The 21,913-nt window shown below is 38.2% G+C and overlaps 1 protein-coding gene across 1 annotated transcript in view; it reads right to left on the bottom strand.

Moving 5' to 3' along the window:
* Window positions 1–10,795: 10,795 nt before the first annotated feature.
* Window positions 10,796–21,913, bottom strand: part of LOC150074716 (ryanodine receptor-like) — a gene marked incomplete at both ends in the record, with an annotated part of 39,234 nt that continues 28,116 nt past the window's right edge. The window contains 2 exons of the mRNA XM_090389496.1: window positions 10,796–10,951; window positions 12,123–12,254. Of these exons, the coding sequence (XP_090245622.1) occupies window positions 10,796–10,951; window positions 12,123–12,254 (288 nt within the window). The remainder of the gene's footprint in view (window positions 10,952–12,122; window positions 12,255–21,913) is intronic.

The raw sequence follows: 21,913 nt of genomic DNA, 5'->3' as shown, positions 1-21,913 counted from the left end.
CTTGTTTTTTAGGCTTCTGCTCATTCCAATAGAAGCAATGCAAGAATCACTTTCACCTCTGCCAGTGGCTACTGTTAATCTATTAGTCCTTGTGTCCCCCCAAGCTAGCAGTTTTCCGATCCACCTAACGCTGCCTCGATAGCATCAGCAAATATTCTTGCACCCTTTCTATTTAAGTGTATCCTATCCCTGTAGAAGCATTCCCTTCTCTTAAGAAGTACAGACCAGGCTGAAAAAAATTCTACCCCTTGAGCCTTGCACAATCTTTCCAGGGCCGAATTGATCGACAAGGCTCTCATCATATACTCCCTCCTATCGTGTCTGGGTAGAATTGCAGACACTTTCAAATTCAACCCTAATTCACGGCATTTTTTCAAAAGTGACCTGTACTTGTGAAGTAATTCTGTCGGTCTCCTACTCTTAATATCATTAGTGCCAACATGTACAACTATATCACCTTTTGTGCCCTTAAAAGATAATATCCACTCTACAACGTCATCAACCTTTGCCCCTGGCAGACATACCCTGGTCCTGTTCCACATATCTTTTTACAGAGCATGTTTCCCCGTTTCCCTGACAATAGAGTCACCAACACCTACTAGTTCCTGTGGGACCAGCGCATTCTGCCTTGGGGGTTGCCATTGTGTTGCGTGATGACCAAGTGCAAGCTCTGGTGTTGATGTGGGCAGCTGAGAGCTTGATGGGCCCCTCACTTTAAATCCTTTGAGGGCATCTACCCTGTCCTTCAAGCTCTCATATAGGCCCATAAACACACTGAGTTGTCGCCTGATTTCGTTAAACTCCTTGCATTGCGCACACACAAAATCATCCCTCATGGCAATATCAAGTCCCATACCCGATTGCTCCACAAACATCATGCAAGCAGTGCATTTTAAAAGGCTGTGATTCAGAGGGCAACTTCCCCCCTCAGTTCTCCTCTGAGCCACAGCACTCCCATTAGCTTGAGCGTTTTGCTTTGCTTTATTTTGTATATAAGCAAAAAAAAAAGCCTTTTGCTTATATGGATAATAATAATAATTACAAAGGAGAGAATATCTTTAAATTAGATAAAAGTGTGATGTTAAATCACACTCATGCACATTTTAATTGAATTAAATTCAAACAATGGATCTAAATATGATAAACTAAAATGTCCCAACAATTATATGATTACACCTTACAACAATTACACCTTGCCGGTAAACAACATTAATCAGCAATGGAATAATTGTATTTTGGTATAGAGGATAATTTATGAGAAAAAAAAAATAATAATAATAAATTTTAAAAAAATGAATAAAAAGAAAGATACTATTTGATGAACATCAACTGTCATGCGGGTTTCTAGTTAGTGATGGGTTTAGTTTCCTTTTTCTAAGCAGTGGCAATTCATAAAAGGTCTAATTAAGGTACCAATGGAAGATAATCAAAATTAGCTGATTTGTTGATAATGGTATGGTATGCAAGTTATCTTAAATAATGCATATTCTTTTTTTCTGAAAAATGATTGAATAGTATGTATGCAATCGCCTGTAATTTAGAGAGCTACTTCATCATAGATTACAATTTTCACCCATTAATCTAAGTGTGAACCCCATACACCAAGCATTGTATGAGATTCAAGCTTATATACAAAAATACTGAAATCCCTAATGTGAGCTTTTTCTACAGCTTGTAGCTTTGAGGTAGTTGAGGTTCCTGTTATTTAACAGTATTTTTGTTTTGATGCTGGTGGTTCCATCAATACTTTCATTTATGTCTCCAGATAAATCTACCTTGAAGAACTTTACAAGTGATCTAGCAGCCATTTTTTCCCCATATGAGCCTTTCTATGTAAGATGGAGGGTATCTTTCCGTTTCTGCTATGATGGTCAGAAGGTTCAGGATGAATTACCTGGAGTGACTTGGACAAACATTGTTTTTGGTTCTAAAGTTTATTGTAGAGAATTCATTCGAAACAGGGGAGTTGTGGCTCTAGAGTTGTCCTGGTTAGAGTTATTATTATTTGAGCGAATAAAATGAGCGAATTCGAACTGCTGGTTAAAACAAGTAACGCGGACATAATAGGGCTTACGGAGACGTGGTGCCACCCGGAAATTGGGGATGATGAGTTCCAGTACGGCTTGTATAATGTATTTAGGAAGGATAGGTTAGATAGAAGGGGTGGTGGGGTAATGCTTCTTATCAGAAGCAGCCTGAGTGCGACGATAGCGTTCCCGGATTCAGACGTTTCACATGCTAGTATAGAGTCTGTATGGTGTGAGATAGTTGGAAACAAAGGTATAATGCGAGTAGGAGTAATCTACAGACCAGGTGATTGTGAAGATTATGACAAAAGCCTCTACATGCAAATGGAATGGGCAAGTAAGCGTCAATGTCTTATTATGGGTGATTTCAATTTGCCTCTAATTGATTGGAGTAAATGGGAAGGAAACTCGACATGGGGAACAAAATTTTTAAATCAACTAGATGACTGTTATTTGTATCAACATGTCAGGGAAAGTACTAGAGAAAAGAATATCCTAGACCTCATCATCACACATGAATCAGATGACATAACAGGGCTGACAGTAGAGGAACCAGTAGGAGGAAGTGATCACGGAGTTCTACGGTGGATGATGACGAGAGAAGTAGCAGAAGTAAAAGGCAAAGGAATGGGTTTTAATTTCAGAAAAGGAAATTACGATGCCTTCAGGTACTACATGGCCTCTATTAACTGGGTAGATATCGTGCAGAGAATGAATACAATTGAACTGTGGTACGCTTTTAAAACATTAATCACAGACGCCTTGAATGCGTATATACCATTAAAAAATACTCCACGAGGAGGGTTCCAAGTTGGATGACTAGTGAAGTTGCCGCATTACTTGAGCAGAAAAAGGTGGCATGGAAAGGTTACAGAACAATAAAAAGTACTGAAGCCTATAACAGCTACAAGGTGATGTGTAATAGAGCCACAGAAAAGGTTCGACAGGCAAAGGCAGTTTATGAGAAGTCACTAGCAAATAGAGCAAAGAGGGGGAATAAAGAATTCTTCACATATATAAATGCCAAGAAGAGCAGGACAAACCAGATCGGACCTTTACGTAAGGGAAAGGGGATAGTAATAAATACACCAGCGGCCGTTGCAGATGAACTCAACAGTTATTTTGCATCGATATTTACAAATGAAAAGCATTTTGTGGCAAAGGGAAATTGTGGGAGCGAAGTTAAAAAATATGTAATTAATGATATTGAAATTTCGCAAGATTATTTAATGAAAAAACTTTCGAGCCTACAGACCAGTAAAGCTCCTGGAGTTGATGGAATATACCCTATAATCTTATGAGAGGCGGCAAGCGAGTGCATTGAACCATTGAGGCTAATTATGCGAGCATCATTAGACTCTGGGGAGATTCCCTTGGATTGGAAAAGTGCAAATGTATCTCCCATACATAAGGGTGGCTCTAAAAGTGAAGTTGGAAATTATCGACCTGTCAGTCTGACTTCAGTAGTAGGGAAAATCATGGAGGCAATGATCAAGGGTGGAATTCAGGATCATTTGGATCGAATTGAAATTCTCAAGGATACTCAGCATGGTTTCGTAAAGGGAAAATCATGTTTAACAAATCTGGTTCGCTATTTCGAAAGGGTCACTCACAAGCTGGATTTAGGGAATAATTTCGACATTGTTTATTTAGATTTCAGCAAAGCTTTTGACTCAGTCCCACATGAGTGGTTGCTTTATAAGCTGGAACAGGTTGGAATCACTGGGAAAATCCTTAGATGGATAGAAGGATGGCTTCAGGGCAGGAGGCAGAGGGTTGTGATAAATGGCTATTCCTCAGATTGGGTTGAGGTAAGAAGTGGGGTTCCCCAAGGATCAGTATTAGGACCACTGTTGTTTTTAATTTTCATAAACGACATTGATGAAGGGATAGAGGGCGTGATGTCTAAATTTGCAGATGATGTTAAAATTGGAAGAGTAGTTAATGATCACTGTCAAGCTGAGCTTCTTCAGAGAGACCTAGATAGACTTCAGGAATGGTCAGAAAAATGGCAGCTGTGCTTTAATCCAACAAAGTGTAAGGTATTACACCTGGGAAACAGTAATCCCAAAAAAAACTTATTCACTTGGTGGAGTTCAACTAAACCCAGTACTGGAGGAAAGGGACTTGGGTGTTACGATACGGTCAGACATGAAATTCTCTGAGCATTGTAAACAGGTTGCAAGGAAGGCCCATGGTGTCCTATCGATGATCTATCGAACTTTTGCAAGTAGAGATAGGGACGTGATAATCCCATTATATAAGGCTTATGTTAGACCACACTTGGAATACTGTGTTCAAGTATGGAGACCGCACCTGAAGAAAGACATCGAGCTTCTTGAAAGGGTGCAAAGAAGGGTAACTCGCCTGGTGAGATCGGCAAAAGGGCGTCCTTATGAAGAAAGACTTCGAATATGTGGGTTGCAGAGTTTGGAAACTAGACACCTTAGAGGAGATTTGATTGAGGTGTTGAGATTGAGGTGTTAAGGCTCTGAGAGGCATCAGTAAAATGAATGAGGACGAAATTTTCAAGATTATAAATGATGCTAGAACTAGGGGACATAAATTCAAGTTACGGGGGGAAATGTTTAGATTGGACTGCAGGAAGTTCTATTTTAGCCAGCGAGTTATAAATTACTGGAATAAGTTGCCTTCATGGGTGGTAGAGGCCGACAGTTTGGGGAAATTCAAAGGTCATCTGGATAGTACTTTCGGGTAAGGGAAGCGCATAGGATGATAGGTTTAATTTCCTTTTTATTTATTTTTTATTTTATTATTATTTTTTTTATTTATTAATTATTATTATTTAGTTATTTATTTTATTTATTTTTTTTTTTTTGTTTTTTGTTTTTATCATTGTTTTGTTCGGATTTTTTTTTTTTTTTTTGGCTGGTGCAGCATAAGCCATAGGCTTTCTTGCACCATGCGGCCGTTACTAATACTAATACTAATACTAATACTAATTTATTATCATTAGCTACATGGTGCAAGAAAACCTGAGGCTTTTGCTACACCAGCCAAAAAAAAATAAAAAAAATGCCTGAGTTACGCCCATGGTAGTCCCGTGATCAGGCTTGATCACGCATCCCCCCCCCTCTTGACAACTGATGAGGTCCCAAACATTTTCTGCGCAGTTGATTTGTTGTGAGATGGCTGGAGCAATACCACATTTATTTTTATCAGTATCATGGTAAGGAGTTATTTTCCTGTTCATATTGACTGAATTAACCTCATAGTACTGAACTGTCTTTGACTTTTAGCTGAGGGTTCAGAATAAGATCTTGAGGCAATAAACTGTGGTGTTTGAAATGATCAGCTCCACATATTTTTGGTATCAAAAATATGTGGAGCTGCTCATTTCAAACATCATTTAAATACTGATGAACCATTTATGGTTCTTTTGCTACTAACAGATGAGAAATGCTAATGTTTCAGGAATTTCCACAGGGCTGATGCATCCTAAAAGTAGTCACTTTGGCTCCCCCCCCCTTAAACTTTCTTGTGTTTTTCTTCTTAGGTGGATGTCTGTATTCACCCATTGGGGGAGGAATTTCCTTTTTTTTTTTTTTTTTATGTGAACCCCAAACATGAGAGGTATTAGAACCTATAGTACTTAGTACTGTGCTTGGGTTGGAGGTTGAGAAGACGAAAGAAGATATTTGTTGACACTGGACTTGAACTTCTGTAGATTATAATTTTCAAGAAATACATATGAAGGAAGGTTATTGTAGAAAACGGCAGTTGAATGAATAAATGAGGAAGATGAAAAGTTGGCTCTGTGGGTTTGAAGTTGGACAGTAAATGGATGTTGGCTGGAAGCGGGAAAGCGAGTGGAGAGACTCTGTTAGAGATGAATCATTAATTAACCTAACTGCCCTCTTCTGAATGGAATCAAGAAGCCTGAGAGAGATTTTGGGGGCACCACCCCAGATGTGGGAACAATATTCCACGGCAGGGCGGATTTGCGATTTATACAGAGTCAGCAGCTGTTTGGAAGAAAAGTAACGCCGAGAGCGAAAGAGAAAACCAAGTTTTTTAGATGCAGAGGAAGCAATATTTGTAATGTGCTTGTGCCAAGAGAGATTAGAAGTCAGGGTAATCCCCAAAAGAGATATATCATTTTGCCTAGAAATTGGAGTGTCACTAAACATAAGCATAGGAGCAGAAGAATCCTTTTTGCGAGATATAAGACAAGACTGATTTTTAGAAGGGTTGAAATCAACAAAGTTGTCTTTGCCCCACTGGGAAATTACATGAAGATCGGAATTTAAGGAATTGGTAGCAGATTTTTGAGAAGTTGAAGCTGATTGAGCAGGACAAGGTTTCTCAAAATGGAAAGTGGAATGCAATGTGCTGTCATTGGCAAAACTATGGATAGGATTTCCAGTCAATGGAAGAAGGTCATTGATATACAAGAGGAAAAGAGTGGGGGAAAGAACTGAACCTTGGGAGACACCGGCATTAGTGGAGAAGTTAGAAGACAGAGAGCCATCTACCATCACCCTCAGTGAGCGATCAGAGAGAAAACTGGATAACCAATTACTAAAAACAGTTGGCAAACCATAGGATGGAAGCTTGTTTAGAAAACCTTTATGCTGAACACGATCAAAAGCATTAGCATTAGTAGAGGCATATGATGCAAGAAAGCAAGCTTATTCAGCATCAGCCAAGAAAACAAAAAAAAAAAAAGCACAACCACTACTCCCATTTCACCCCTCCGTTGGTTTGAAATACCTGTCCAGCTGAGCCTTAAATTTGTTTAGTCTATCACCTTCAACAACAAGTGATGGAAGTCTATTCCACAAACCAACTGCCCGCTGGCTAAAGGCAAATTTCCGCACATCTATCCGACATCCATCCTTCCTCAATTTGAATTTATGCCCTCTCAGGTGATTATTCTGAGCAAGAGGAAGAATCCCATCGGCATTGAGCATGCTCAAGCCATTCAAAGCCTTATACACCTCTATCAGATCACCTCGCTGATGCCTAGTCACCAGACTCTGTAATTTGCAAAACTTAAGCCTTTCTTCGTAAGAGCAACCCTTTGTTCCATTCACTAATCTTGTTGCTCTTCTCTGTACTCGTTCCAGCACCTCTATATCCTTCTTGAAATGAGGCCTCCGGACCTGTATACAGTACTCAAGGTGTAGCCTGACCAATGCCTTATACAAGGGAATAATCGCATCCCTATGCCTGCTAGAAAAATTCCTGTATATCATTGACAAGACACCATGAGCTACTCTTCCAGCTCGTCTACACTGCTCAGGGAACTTCATATCTGCCTGCACAATCACCCCCAGGTCCTTTTCATTCTCTACCACTGTCAGCGTAGTACCACAGAGTTGATAAGTTGACCTGGGGTTACTGTTTCCCATATGTAGTACTTTACATTTGTCAATGTTAAACTTCGTTTGCCACCTCTCAGCCCATCTGCTCAACCTTTCCAGATCCTGTTGCAGCAGCATAGGATCAGTAGTGTCCTTAACAACCCTGACAACCTTTGTATCGTCTGCAAACTTGGACATTAAGCTTGATATACCATCATCTATATAATTTATAAATACAGAAAACAACCATGGACCCAACACCGAACCCTGAGGAACTCCACTAATAACATTAGTCCAAGTTGAGCAGTGTCCATTGATTATCACTCTCTGTCTTCTGCCACTCAACCATCCCTTTATCCATAGCAGCAATTTGCATCCAATGCCACACTGCTCCTTTTTGTGCAGCAGTCTTCCATGCGCAACAGTATCAAAAGCCTTTCTAAGATCCAAATATATAATATCAAAGTTATTCCCTGCATCCAGTTCTTTTTTGACTACATTATAGTATCCAATCAAATTGGTCAGACAAGACCTGCCCTTAACAAAACCATGCTGTGTCTGAGCTATAACTGAATTCTTGTCCAGATGATCCTGCAGTGCTTCTTTAACCAGTGCCTCCATTAATTTTCCTGGGACCGAAGTTAAACTAACAGGTCTATAATTACTTGTGTCAGCCTTTGATCCTCCTTTGTGAATTGGAGTTACATTTGCACATCTCCAGTCTATGGGTACCTCCCCTGAGTCCAAAGAAGCTCTCATAATTATGGCTAGGGGTTTGCTTACTTCCTTTGCTGCCTCCTTTAATATAACTGGATAGATCCCATCCACCCCAGGTGCCTTTTTGATGTTTATCCTCAACAATTTCTCCTCCACTTTCCTCTCAGTTATTAGAAAATCATCTAGCTCACTGCCAATGTTTACTTCACCTACGACATTCCCCTTCCTGAATAACTCCTCATGTGTGAATGTAGATGCAAAATACTCGTTTAGATTGTTAGTCATCTGAGCAGGATCCTCAACTGTTGAACCATCAACATCCAGTAGACCAATCTGATTCATCCCTTTCCTTCTTGAGTTTAAATATGTAAAGAACTCTTTTCTGTTTTTCTTTGCATCCTTTGCCAAGGATTTTTCGTAGTCTGCCTTTGCCTGCCTAATCTCCTTTGTGACTTGGTTACAGACCAACTTATATCTATCATAGACTTCCATGTCACCCATTAATTTGTATGTATCCCATGCATTTTTCTACTCTGCCATATGTCTCATTAGTTCATCTGACAACCATTTAAGCCTGAACCTTGAACAATATTTCTTGGTTGGTATGTAAAGCCTGGTAGCTTCCGAGATTAGTTCCTTGAATGCTTCCCATTTTGAATTTGCTGTTGGTAACATCATCAGTTGGTCCCACTGTATTTGAGAAGCCTTTGAGATGTCAAGAGCAACTACTTGTGTTTCACCGAACCTTTCCATTGAATTAGTCCATAAATGGGTAACATAAGCCAGAATATCACCAGTGGATCGACACTGACGGAATCCATACTGGCGATCGTTGATAAGACAGAAGGTTTCTAGGTGGTTTAAGAGTTGGCGGTTAATTGATTTCTCCATTACTTTAGAAAGGGTAGAAGTAATTGCAATGGGACGATAATTGGATGGGAGGGATTTGTCACCATTTTTAGGAACTGGCTGGATATGAGCAAATTTCCAAGCACAAGGAAAAACACCTTTGGAATAAGAAAGTGAAAAAAAGGTGGCAAAGAATAGGAGTAAGTTCAGGAGCACAGGTTTTGAAAACAAGTGGAGAAATACCATCAGAACCTGGAGCTTTCTTAGCATCAAGATTCATCAAAATCCTTCTAATATCCTTTTGACGGAAGACCACAGGAGGCATTGAATGGAGCGTGTTGGGAATGGTGGGAGGTGTTTTACCAAGATCATTAATACATGAGCTGGAAGAAAAATGGGATGCTAGCAGGTCAGCTTTATCCTTGGCTGAAGTGACAACAGAACCATCTGGTTTGGACAGAGGTGGGAGCAGAGATGGGCAAAAGTTGCGGCCAATAGTTTTGGCAAGAGACCAGAATGCTCGGCTACCATTAGGGCAAGAAGCAAGTTTTCTACTCTTAGCCTGTTCAAACTCTAGTTTGGACTGATTAATAACTGCTTTACAATTGTTGCGAGCTTTGGTGTAGGCAGAAAATGAAACTGAAGAATTAGAAACAAGCCAATTACGATATGCAACATTCTTCTCTTGGACTGCCTTAGCACATTTATTGGAAAAACCAAGGTTTAGATAAAGGACGAGATTTTAAAGTGGAGTGTGGGATAAAGGATTCCATTCCTGCAAGAATAATTTCACTGACACGATCTGAGGAAACGTTGATATCAGAAGTTTTGAAACAGTAATCCGACCAAGGAAAAGAAGAAAAGAAGTCTCGCAGGTCATCCCATTTTGCATTCTTGTAATGCCAAACAATACGAGGTTGGGAATAGCCATGAGATAAAGGTTCCATTGATGAAGAGACAATCACCAAGTTGTGATCTGAAGCGCCTAAAGGACCTCTCACTTCGACCGTGTACTTAGAAGGGTTGTTTGTGAGAAAAAGATCAAGCGTATTGGCTGTATGATTAGGATTGTCCAGTATTCTTGTAGGTAAATGAACAATCTGTGCTAGGTCATTAGTAATTGCAAAAGCCTCAGCATCTCGACCTGCTGGGTCGGTGTGACTAGAAAATGGAAGCCAGCTGGAGTTGTGAACATTAAAATCACCAAGGAAAATTACCTCACTGTTAGGAAAGTTGGACTGGAGAAAGTCAAGTTGCAAAGAGAGGAAGTCAAAGAGCTCCAAGTGATTTGTGGCGTTAGGAGAATGGTAGAGACAACAGATGAATTTGATACAATGAGGTAGGGAGATTTTAAGCCAGAGAAGATCAAAGAGAGGAGATTCCAAATTGCCAAGTCTCTGACAGGGAATATCAGAACGGACATATGCACAAGTACCACCTTTGAGGCGAAAGGAATGTTCGTTCCTTGCTTGTTTCCAGCAATAGTTGCACCATTATTTTAAGCGGGAGGCTATAACTGGATAGTGTGGGCCACTGCTCATGAATTAATTAAAAATACAGAATTTGCAATTAATTCATTCATTTAATTGGTAGTTTGACTTTTTTTAAAATTTTTACTTGAAGGTCGAGGTTGGTACCTCTTCAGCATTAGCTGTCACAGTTTAAAACAATTTCTCTAATGTGGTATAATAGCATCCAATTTTGTTAAATCATTAATTGATAAAAATGTTACAAACTACATTACATCAGATTTAAATACAAAAGAAGTTTTTTTTTGCCTTTGATTCCTCAATGTGGTACAATGTGTAGAAAAATTCCCATGTGTGTTTCAATATGAATAAATTGTTTCGCCGCTAATTGTAATAAAGTACTAACTTTTAGATATTTTTCCTTTGCATGTTGTACTAATTCTTGTTCCCTGCCAGCAAAAAGATTTAGCCCAATAGGAAGGAGACGTTTTAAGCATGCTACCATTAGACTAGCTGCTAATTCTTTATCCTTATCTCTTTTGCCATCTCTTTTCTTTTTGACCTGTAAACAGAATAAATATTCTTCATTCATTTTTATTAAGTTCATTCAACTATATTTATTAAAATATAGTAAGATTTCACAAATCTGTAATTTTCTTAAAATTTTATATTATAAAAAGAAGAAAAAAAAAAAGCTTCATCAAGTGTTGTGTTGTATTGGTTATTGTAAATTACATGTGATTACATTCCAAGCCATATCTCACTCACTTTAAAATGTATATAATATACAGTCTGGATGACTGCATTTGTCAGATATAAATAGGAATAATCAACAAGAGATATACATGATTGAGCTTGATTATTAACTAACTGCCCAATGACATCATAAAATAAGTTTGATATTGTGAAACAAGTGGCTTTGGAAAGATACAGCAGTTTCTTATGGTTGTAATATAATTTACAATGGCCACAACAGACAACAGTGTATATACATACTGGTGCCTCATGGCTACTATATGTACTAAATGCATACTGATAGCAGAGCTTTATGGTTGATATACAAAGTAAATATACAGATATCAATGGCATACCATTAAAAAATGAAATACTATAAGTGTTATAGTGGTAACGATGCTTTACTGCTTTGTCAAAAAAAATTTTTTTTTTGACAACTGTGCACTTTACTACCAACAATTCTCTATAGTATTAGATTTTAAAAAATTTGAAATTTTAAAAAATTTGCCATGGAACCAAATTTTTGGAAACTGTAGATCCCAAGACTGCCAGATTTATGAAATTGTACCGTAGGTTGACAATCACAACTTTTTACTGATTCTAAATGTTTAATTAATTAATTAGAAACAATGCCTAACAAATTTCATTATTAACTATGATAATGGTAGTCTCTAGTTCAGCTACACATTATATGTCAGTGAATTTATATGACATAGCTTATTCTTGATTAGCATAAAATAAATTTCCTTGATATTAATCAAAATGAGAACCAGAAAACCTGTAACTATATCTATTTAATTATCTTGAGTTTATTTATTTTATTCTTTTGAATTTATATCTTATAAATCTTGTAAATGACAATATGTATATGATATCAAGATTTGTATTATTTCAGAGCCCTCAGATCAAGGAGTAAAAGGTTTCATTTTAATTCTATCAAAAATTGTTTCAAGTTTTATTATAAAATGTATCAACATTCTGAAAAATAAACAACTTGCTTTTTTAGAATGTGAAGTAGTTTGCTGGACATTAGAAACACTGCTTCTTCCACGACCAGCTGCTGGCATTATCAGAGCCATGTTATCAATCTCATGTTGAGAAATAAAGTTCTGTTCCTCTCGACGGCAAAACTGAAATGAAGTTAGAAACAAATTTGTTTTCAGCACTACTACTACTAATAATAATAATACAAATACAACAAACAACACTTATTGATGTTGTATATAATCATAATAATAATAAGATAAAGAAAAATTATTGTTAGATATATATATATATATATATATATATACAATTATAACAGAAATACAATGCATAGTGGTGCCTACATAATGTCTTAGAATAGTTATGTCAGGGATCTTCAACAGATAGGTCACATGTATCTTTAAAGAAAAAGGTAATAGTTGTTTTCTGTACAGGACTAGTTTGAAAGAAGACTGGCAATTAGAATATGAAAAAGCAATATTTTCAGCAGAGTCAAAAAATTTGGAAAATATGAGCCACTTCTGGGGGGAAAAGACCAAAAATCTGATTCAGAGAGATAAAAAATATCCTAACTAGCTACAAAACACAAATTAAAAAAAAAAAAAAAAAAAAAAGGAATCTAGATAAATAATATGTGGTTATGTATATCTGACACACATAAATATCAACATGCCACATTTAATATTACACTTTTGTTAATTAATTCAGCAATGGCTTATTATTTCAGCATTCACCTCAAAATCTGTGATTAAAATTTGAAATTCATAGGAAGTGAAATGTGAAAAGAATTTAAACTATATAAAAACCATACCCTGAAGAAGAAGTGCACCACTTTTTCCTAGGTTGCCGTCTATAAAAGAAAGATCCAGAATGGGTTATAAAGAACGGGTTATAAAGAACCAATTACACTTTTGTTCACTTCAGTTATATATAATAATGGAAAGGCATAAATTCCAAAAGTGATGCTGCATTTGGTTTATACATAATGGCAGCAGGTTCAATCTTGGTGTTCTTCCTATGGAGATTCATTTTCTTTTCTTTGATCATGCTAAAAATTAAATGTTTATGGAATTTTGATTTATTAATAGTAAAAATCAAAATAACTTACCTAAAGAACTATATCAAAAGAATTATAGTTTATTGCTAGAAATAAAAATGCAATGGAACAGGAATTAGTCACCTTGCAGAGCTTCCACAGAGAGGTGCAACTGGGATTTTCCTTTCATAGGATTTGGGCATTTCTCAAATTTTCCAATACTTTCAGAGGGTAAAGAAACAATAAAAAAGTAAATTAGGGGCAAGTTACTGCTATGGATAAAGGGATGATTGAGTGGCAGAAGGCAGAGAGTGTTTATTAATAGGCACTGTTTCTTAGACACATTATTAGTGGAGTCCCTTAGGGTTCAGTGCTGGGCACTATTGTTTTCAATATTTATTATGATACTGATGATGATACATGAAGTTCGATGTCAATGTCTGTACATAATACAAAGATTGGCAGGATAGTTATTGACAGAAATAAGTGTATGATACTGACAACAAGAACTACAAAAATTAGGCTGAGAAATGGCAACTAAAGTTTAACATTGAAAAATGCAGGGTAGTGCACACAGAAAGCAGTAATCCCAGAAATACATTGGGGGTGGTATCATCTCAAGATAATAAAGAAAGAAAAAGACCTGGCAAAGTGCAGACAAGCAGCTAAGACAGCTCATAAGGACTCTGTCAATGATATGCAGGACCATGAAGGTAACTGTCCTATTATATAAGACAATGATTAGGCCACAACTTGAGCACTGCATACAGGTCTGGAAATTTCATTTTAGGATAGATGTGGATCTGTTGTAACAGATACAGGGAAGAGCAATAAGGTTAGTTAGGGACACAAAAAAAGTATACCACTGAAGAAAGACTTGTTCTGCAAATTGCAGCATTTGAAAATTAGTACCTACAAGGAACCTGATTAACGTATTAAATCTTAAATGGAATGAGTAAACTAAATATCAATGACATCCCTACTGTTTCTTGGATGACATATACCAAAAGATATAAATTTAAAATGAATTATGATGACTCCAGGAGAGATGTGAAAAACTTGTTTTCAGTCAGAGAGTAATTGATTGCTGGAACATTCAAACACCTGAGGTTGTCACAGACATTCTCTCGAATATGCCAGACAAGCTGTACTTGCTACCTGAGAATCTAAAACACTGATGGAACTGACATTTGGGTGACACTCAAGTCAAGTGGACCCAATTTCGGCAAAGTTCGGATGGTCTGTGACAGCCAAATCCTCTGCTTGCACCTTCACAATGGTGGGACTGTTAGTAATCCTGGGTATAACCCTCATGCACAAGTACACTGTGGGTGACCACCCGGGTGTGAATCAATGCAAATAGGGATCGAGATGTGGAAATCACACCACATGGAGAAATGCTGACCCTCTGTGTTACCAGGTAATACTAGGTGGGAGATGACACTTATCAATGGGTGCAATACCACCACTTTGCTTATTGGAGGCTTGAAGTGGTGAAACCCATGTTTAGTCTCCAGAGCTAAGTTCCTGTCAACCCTTCACATCTTTTACATCATGCAGTATGACTGTTGACTTTTGAGATTATGATGGACATCATGGCGAGATCCAATCTTCCTTATATTTCAAGGGTACACCTCTAAAACGGTGTTCAACAATTCTAACCATAGAGCCAACATGCTTGATCTTTTTCTCCCAAACAGCCCTTCTAAGTACACAGTCGAAGTCAGTGGTCCTTTAGCCACCTCAGATCACAACTTGGTAATTGTCTCTTCTCCAATGGAGCCTTTATCTCATGGCTATTCCAAACCTTGTGTTGTTTGGCATTACAAGAATGCAAAATGGGATGGCCTGCGAGATTTCTTTTCTTCTTTTCCTTGGTCAGATTACTGTTTCATAACTTATGATGTAAACATTTGCTCAGATCGTTTCAGTGAAATTATTCTTGCATAATAAAGGAATGGAATCCTTTATCCCACATTCCACTTTAAAATCTCGTCCTTTATCTAAACCTGGTTTTTCCAGTAAATGTGTTAAGGCTGTTCACAAGAAGACTGTTGCATATCATAATTGGCTTGTTTCCAATTCTTCAGTTTCATTTGCTGCCTACACCAAAGCTTGCAACAATTCTAAAGCAGTTGGAAGTTATTAATCAATCCAAACTAGATTTTGAAGGCTAAGAGTAGAAAACTTGCTTCTTGCCCTAATGGTAGCCGAGCATTATGGTCTCTTGCCAAAGCTATTGGCTGCAACCTTTGCCCATCTCTGCTACCACCTCTGTCAAAACCAGATGGTTCTGTTGTCATTTCAGCCAAGGATAAAGTTGACCTGCTAGCATCCCATTTTTCTTCCAACTCATGTATTAATGATCTTGGTAAAACACCTCCTACCATTCCCAACATGCTCCATTCAATGCCTCCTGTGGTCATCTGTCAAAAGGATGTCAGAAGGATTTTGATGAATCTTGATGCTAAGAAAGCTCCAGGTCCTGATGGTATTTCTCCACTTGTTCTCAAAACCTGTGCTCCTGAACATACTCCTGTTCTTTGCTGCCTTTTTTCACATACTTCTTCCAAAGGTGTTTTTCCTTCTGCTTGGAAACTTGCTCATATCCAGGCAGTTCCTTAAAAGGGTGACAAATCTCTCCCATCCAATTATCGTCCCATTGCAATTACTTCTACTCTTTCTAAAGTAATGGAGAAATCAATTAACTGCCAACTCTTAAACTACCTAGAAACTTAACATATGATCAACGATCGCCAGTATGGATTCCATCAGTTTCAAACCTCTGATGATATTCTGGCTTATGTTACCCACTTATGGACAAATTCAATGGAAAAGTTCAGTGAAACACAAGCAGTTGCTATTAACATCTCAAAGGCTTTCAATCGTGTTTGGCATAAAGGTCTTCTAAACAAGCTTCCATCTTATGGTTTGCCAAAAATTTTTTGTAACTGGTTATCCAGTTTTTTCTCTGATCCCTCACTGAGGGTGATGGTAGATGGCTTTCTGTCTTCTAACTTCTCCACTAATGCTGGTGTCCACCAAGGTTCAGTTCTTTCCCCCACTCTTTTCCTCTTGTATATTAATGACCTGCTTCCATCGACTGGAAATCCTATCCATAGTTTTGCTGATGATAGCACATTGCATTCAAATTTCTATTTTTAGAAACCTTGCCCTGCTCAATCAGCTTCAACTTCTCGAATAACCACTACAAATTCCTTAAATGCTGATCTGCAGGTAATTCTCCAGTGGGGCAACAACAACTCATGGCTATTCCCAACCTTGTGTTGTTTGGCATTACAAGAATGCAAAATGGGATGATGATTTTAATCCTTCTAAAACTCAGTCTTGTCTTATATCTTGCAAAAAGGATTCTTCTGCTCCTATGCTTATCTTTGGTGACACTCCGATTTCTAGGCAAGTTGATATATCTCTTTTGGGGATTACACTGACTTCTAATCTCTCTCTTGACACAAGCACATTACAAATATTGCTTCCTCTGCATCTAAAAAACTTGGTTTTCGCTTACACTCTCAGTGTTACTTTTTGTCCAAACAGCTGTTCACTCTGTACAAATCGCAAATCCGCCCTACCATGGAATATTGTTCCTACATCTGGGGTGGTGCCCCCCAAAACTTCTCTCAAGCTTCTAGATTCCGATTGGAAGAGGGCAGTTAGGTTAATTAACTCTTCTCTAACAGAGTCTCTCCACTCGCTGTCTCAGAGACATACTGTTTCTGCTGCATGCATGTTCTACAGATACTTCCATGGGATCTGTTCTTCTGAAAAATTGGTTCATCTGAAAACGTGCACCCACCAGCCAACATCCATTTTCTGTCCAACTTCAAACTCACAGAACCTGATATCGATACACTCCTTGCATCGCGCACACACAAAGACATCCCCCTTGGCAGTATCATGTCCCGTACCCGAAGCATGGTTTTGTTAAGGGGAAGTCTTGCCTGACCAACTTGATTGGATACTATGATGCAGTCACAAAAGAACTGGGTGCAGGGAATAACTTTGATATTATATACTTGGATCTTAGAAAGGCTTTTGATACTGTTGCACATGGAAGACTGCTATACAAATTGGAGCAGTGTGACATTGGAGGCAAATTGCTGCTATGGATAAAGGGGTGGTTGAGGGGGAGAAGACAGAGAGTGGTAATCAATGGACACTGCTCATCGTGGACTGATGTTATTAGTGGAGTCCCTCAGGGCTCAGTGTTGGGTCCATTATTGTTTTCTGTATTTATAAATGATATTGATGATGGTATATCGGGCTTAATGTCCAAGTTTGCAGACGATACAAAGGTTGGCAGGGTTGTCAAGGACACTACTGACACTATGCTGCTGCAACAGGATCTGGAAAGGTTGAGCAGATGGGCTGAGAGGTGGCAAATGAAGTTTAACATTGACAAATGTAAAGTACTACACATGGGAAACAGCAACCCCAGAGCAACGTATCAACTCTGTGGTACTACACTGACAGTGGTAGAGAATGAAAGGGACTTGGGGGTGGTTGTGCAGGCAGATATGAAGTTCTCTGAGCAGTGCAGATGGGCTGCAAGAGTAGCTCATGGAGTATTGTCAATGATATACAGGAATTTTTCCAGAAGGGATAAGGAGGTGATTATTCCATTGTATAAGGCGATGGTCAGGCCACACCTAGAGTACTGTATACAGGTCTGGAGGCCTCATTTCAAGAAGGATGTAGAGCTGCTGGAACGAGTACAGAGAAGGGCAACAAGATTAGTGAATGGAACAAAGGGGTGCTCTTACGAAGAAAGGCTTAAGTTTTGCAAATTACAGTGTCTGGAGACTAGGCACCAGCGAGGTGATCTGATAGAGGTGTATAAAGCCTTGAATGGTTTAAGCATGCTCAATGCTGATGGGATTCTTCCTCTAGCTCAGAAAAATCACCTGAGAGGGCATAAATTCAAATTGAGGAAAGACAGATGTAGGATAGACGTGCGGAAATTTGCCTTTAGCCAGCGGGTGGTTGGTTGGTGGAACAGACTTCCATCCCTTGTGGTGGAGGTTGATAGCCTAAATAAGTTTAAGGCTCAGCTGGACAGGTATTTTGAACGAACAGAGGGGTGAAGTGGAAGTGGGTTTTTTTTTTTTTTTTTGGCTGATGCTGCATAAGCTTGCTTTCTTGCATCAAATGCCTCTACTAATGCTAATGCTAATGCTAGAACCAACTTTTCATCTTCCTCGTTTATTCATTCTACTGCTGTTTCCTTGAACAACCTTCCTTCATACGTATTTCCTGAAAATTACAGTCTATAGAAGTTCAAGTTTAATGTCAACAAATATCTTCTCTCGTCTTCTCAACCTCCAACCCAAGTACAGTACTAAGTACTATAGGTTCTAATACCTCTCATTTGGGGATTTGATAAAAAAAAAAACGTAATAGCAAATCAATTTTTGATCAATGCATTATATACAAGCAACTTATGCAAGTGGTTAATGCAGAATTTCTCCACTCTTTTATCTTGCACACTTCTTCCATATGTTGGTTGAGAGAACACATGTTTTTTAAAGCACTCACTGTGAAAGAGGCAAAGTTTAGATGACAGCTTTTGTTTTAATGGCATTAGTTAATTTCCAAGAAAGTCACCACATAATAAAGAAAAGTTAGGCACTGTAATGCAAGCTAACATTCACATCAATATTAACCTGCATGAAAAAGTTTGAAACAATTACATGAAGTTAACTGCTTTTATGAAAAAGACATGGTTCTGTTTTTGCAAAGGTCTTGTAATGTAATTAAACTTACTCATCCTTCAGAGTTAGTCAGCAAGCATATAAATTTGACACATCAGAGTTCATACCTACTTTTTCACATATTTGTTGTTGTGCATGCTTTTACTTCATGAAGCACCACATAGATGAATGTGCAAATAAAGTATTTTAACCTGAACTGGTGCAATCTGAACAACATTGGTGAAACCAGAACTTATATCACGCATAGCTTTAGTGTAAACTTTTACTCTAACAAATTAAGACTTAGTTTGCATGTATGGTGATTGATTTGGAATTATCACTGAGATTATTTGTATAAATATGCTCAGTGATCTCAAGGCATGAGCAAAAGATATGTGACTTTACAAGATAAAGATGAAACATGTAAATTCTAACCGGGCATATTGGTTAAATTATCATTTAGTGAATTTTTTTTTTATGAAACCCCCAAACATGAGAGATATTAGAACCTATAATACCTAGTACTGTGCTTGGGTTAGAGGTTGAGAAGGTGAAAGAAGATATTTGTTGACATTAGACTTGAACTTCTGTAGACTGTAATTTTCAAGAAACACATACGAAGAAAGGTTGTTCCAGAAAATGGCAGTTGAATGAATAAAGAAGGAAGATAAAAAGTTGGTCCTGTGAGTTTGAAGTTGGACAGTAAATGGATGTTGGCGGCATGTGTTCGGACTGTTTTGAAAAAGAGAGAATGGGAATTATAGAAGCCAATTGAGAAGAACATTGCCCATGGAAGTATCTGTAGAAAAGGCATGCAGCAAAAACAGTACATCTATGAGAGGCAAGTGGAGAGACTCTGTTAGAGAGGAGTCATTAATTAACCTAAGTGCCCTCTTCTGAATGAAATCTAGAAGCTTGAGAGAGGTTTTGGGGGCACCGCCTCAGATGTGGAAACAATATTCCATGGTAGGGCGGATTTGTGTTTTGTACAGAATGAACAGCTGTTTGGAAGAAAAGTAATGCCGAGAGCGAAAGAGAAAACCAAGTTTTTTAGATGCAGAGGAAGCAATATTTGTAATGTGCTTGTGCCAAGTGAGAGAGATTAGAAGTCAGTGTAATCCCCAAAAGAGATATATCATTTTGCCTAGAAATCGGAGTGTCACCAAAGATAAGCATAGGTGCAGAGAATCCTTTTTGTGAGATATAAGACAAGACTGAGTTTTAGAAGGATTGAAATCAACTAACTTGTCTTTGCCCCACTGGAGAATTACTGGAGATCGACATTTAAGGAATTGGTAGAGGATATTCGTGAAGTTGCAGCTGAATGAGTAGGGCAAGGTTTCTCAAAATGGAAAGTGGAATGCAATGTGCCATCATCAGCAAAAGTATGGATAGGATTTCCAGTCAATGGAAGAAAGTGATTAATATACAAGAGGAAAAGAGTGGGGGAAAGAACTGAACCTTGGGGGAGACCAGCATTAGTGGAGAAGTTAGAAGACAGAAAGCCATCTACCATCACCCTCAGTGAGAAATCAGAGAGAAAACTGGATAACTAATTACAAAAAACAGTTGGCAAACCATAAAATGGAAGCTTGTTTAGAAGACCTTTATGCCAAACATGATTGAAAGATTCTGAGATGTGAAGAACAACTGCTTGTGTTTCACCAAACTTTTCCATTGAATTTGTCCATAAATGAGTAACATAAGCCAAATTATTACCGGTGGATCGACACTGACAGAATCCATACTGGCGATCATTGATCAGAAGGAATGTTTCTAGGTAGTTTAAGAGTTGGCGGCTAATTGATTTCTCCATTACTTTAGAAAGAGTAGAAGTAATTGCAATGGGACGATAATTGGATGGGAGGGATTTGTCACACTTTTTAGGAATGGTGGGATATGAGCAAATTTCCAAGCAGAAGGAAAAACACCTTTGGAATAAGAAAGTGAAAAAATGCGGCAAAGAACAGGAGTAAGTTCAGGAGCACAGGTTTTGGGAACAAGTGGAGAAATACCATCAGAACCTGGAGCTTTATTATCATCATGATTGGTCAAAATCCTTCTGACATCCTTTTGATGGAAGACTACAGTAGGCATTGAATGGAGTGTGCTAGGAATGGTGGGAGGTGTTTTACCAAGATCATTAATACATGAGTTGGAAGAAAAATGGGATGGTAGCAGGTCAGCTTTATCCTTGGCCACAGTGACAACAGAACCATCTGGTTTCAAGATGGGAAAAGGCTGCACCAATAGCGTTGGCAAGAGACCAGAATGCTAGGCTATCATTAGGGCAAGTTTTCTATTCTTAGCCTGTTCAAAATCTAGTTTGGACTGATTAATAACTGCTTTACAATTCTTGTGAGCTTTGGTGTAGGCAGAAAATGAAACTGAAGAATTGGAAAGAAGCCAATTATGATACGCAACATTCTTCTCTTGAATAGCTTTAGCACATTTATTGGAAAACCAAGGCTTTGATAAAGAATGAGATTTTAAAGTGGAGTTTGGAATAAAGGATTCCATTCCTACAAGAATAATTTCGCCGACATGATCTGTACTAACGTTAACATCAGAAGTTTTGAAACAGTAATACAAACAAGAAAAAGAAGAAAAGAAATCTCGCAGGTCATCCCATCTTGCATTCTTGTAATGCCAAACAATACGAAGTTTGGAATAGCCAAGAAAGAGATAAAGGCTCCATTGGAGAAGAGACAATCACCAAGTTGTGATCTGAGGTGCCTAAAGGACCACTCACTTTGACTGTATACTTAGAAGGGTTGTTTGGGAGAAAAAGATCAAGCGTGTTGGCTCTATGATTAGGATAGTCCTGTATTCTGGGTCAGTATGACTAGAAAATGGAAGGCATGGTATGGTAAGTTGTGAACATTAAAATCACTCACCAAGAAAAATTACCTCACTGTTAGGAAAGCTGGACTGCAGAAAGTCAAGTTGCAAAGAGAGGAAGTTAAAGAGACCAAGTGATTAGTGGAGTTGGGAGAATGGTAGAGACAACAGATGAATTTGACACAATGACGTAGAGAGATTGTAAGTCAGAGAAGAT

This window comes from Mastigoproctus giganteus, unplaced genomic scaffold, assembly GCF_048544385.1.
Source record: "Mastigoproctus giganteus isolate SK-2022 unplaced genomic scaffold, ASM4854438v1 scaffold_82, whole genome shotgun sequence".
In the NCBI taxonomy this organism is placed as follows: Eukaryota; Metazoa; Arthropoda; class Arachnida; order Uropygi; family Thelyphonidae; genus Mastigoproctus; species Mastigoproctus giganteus.
This window is presented reverse-complemented; position numbering and strand designations above follow the sequence as displayed.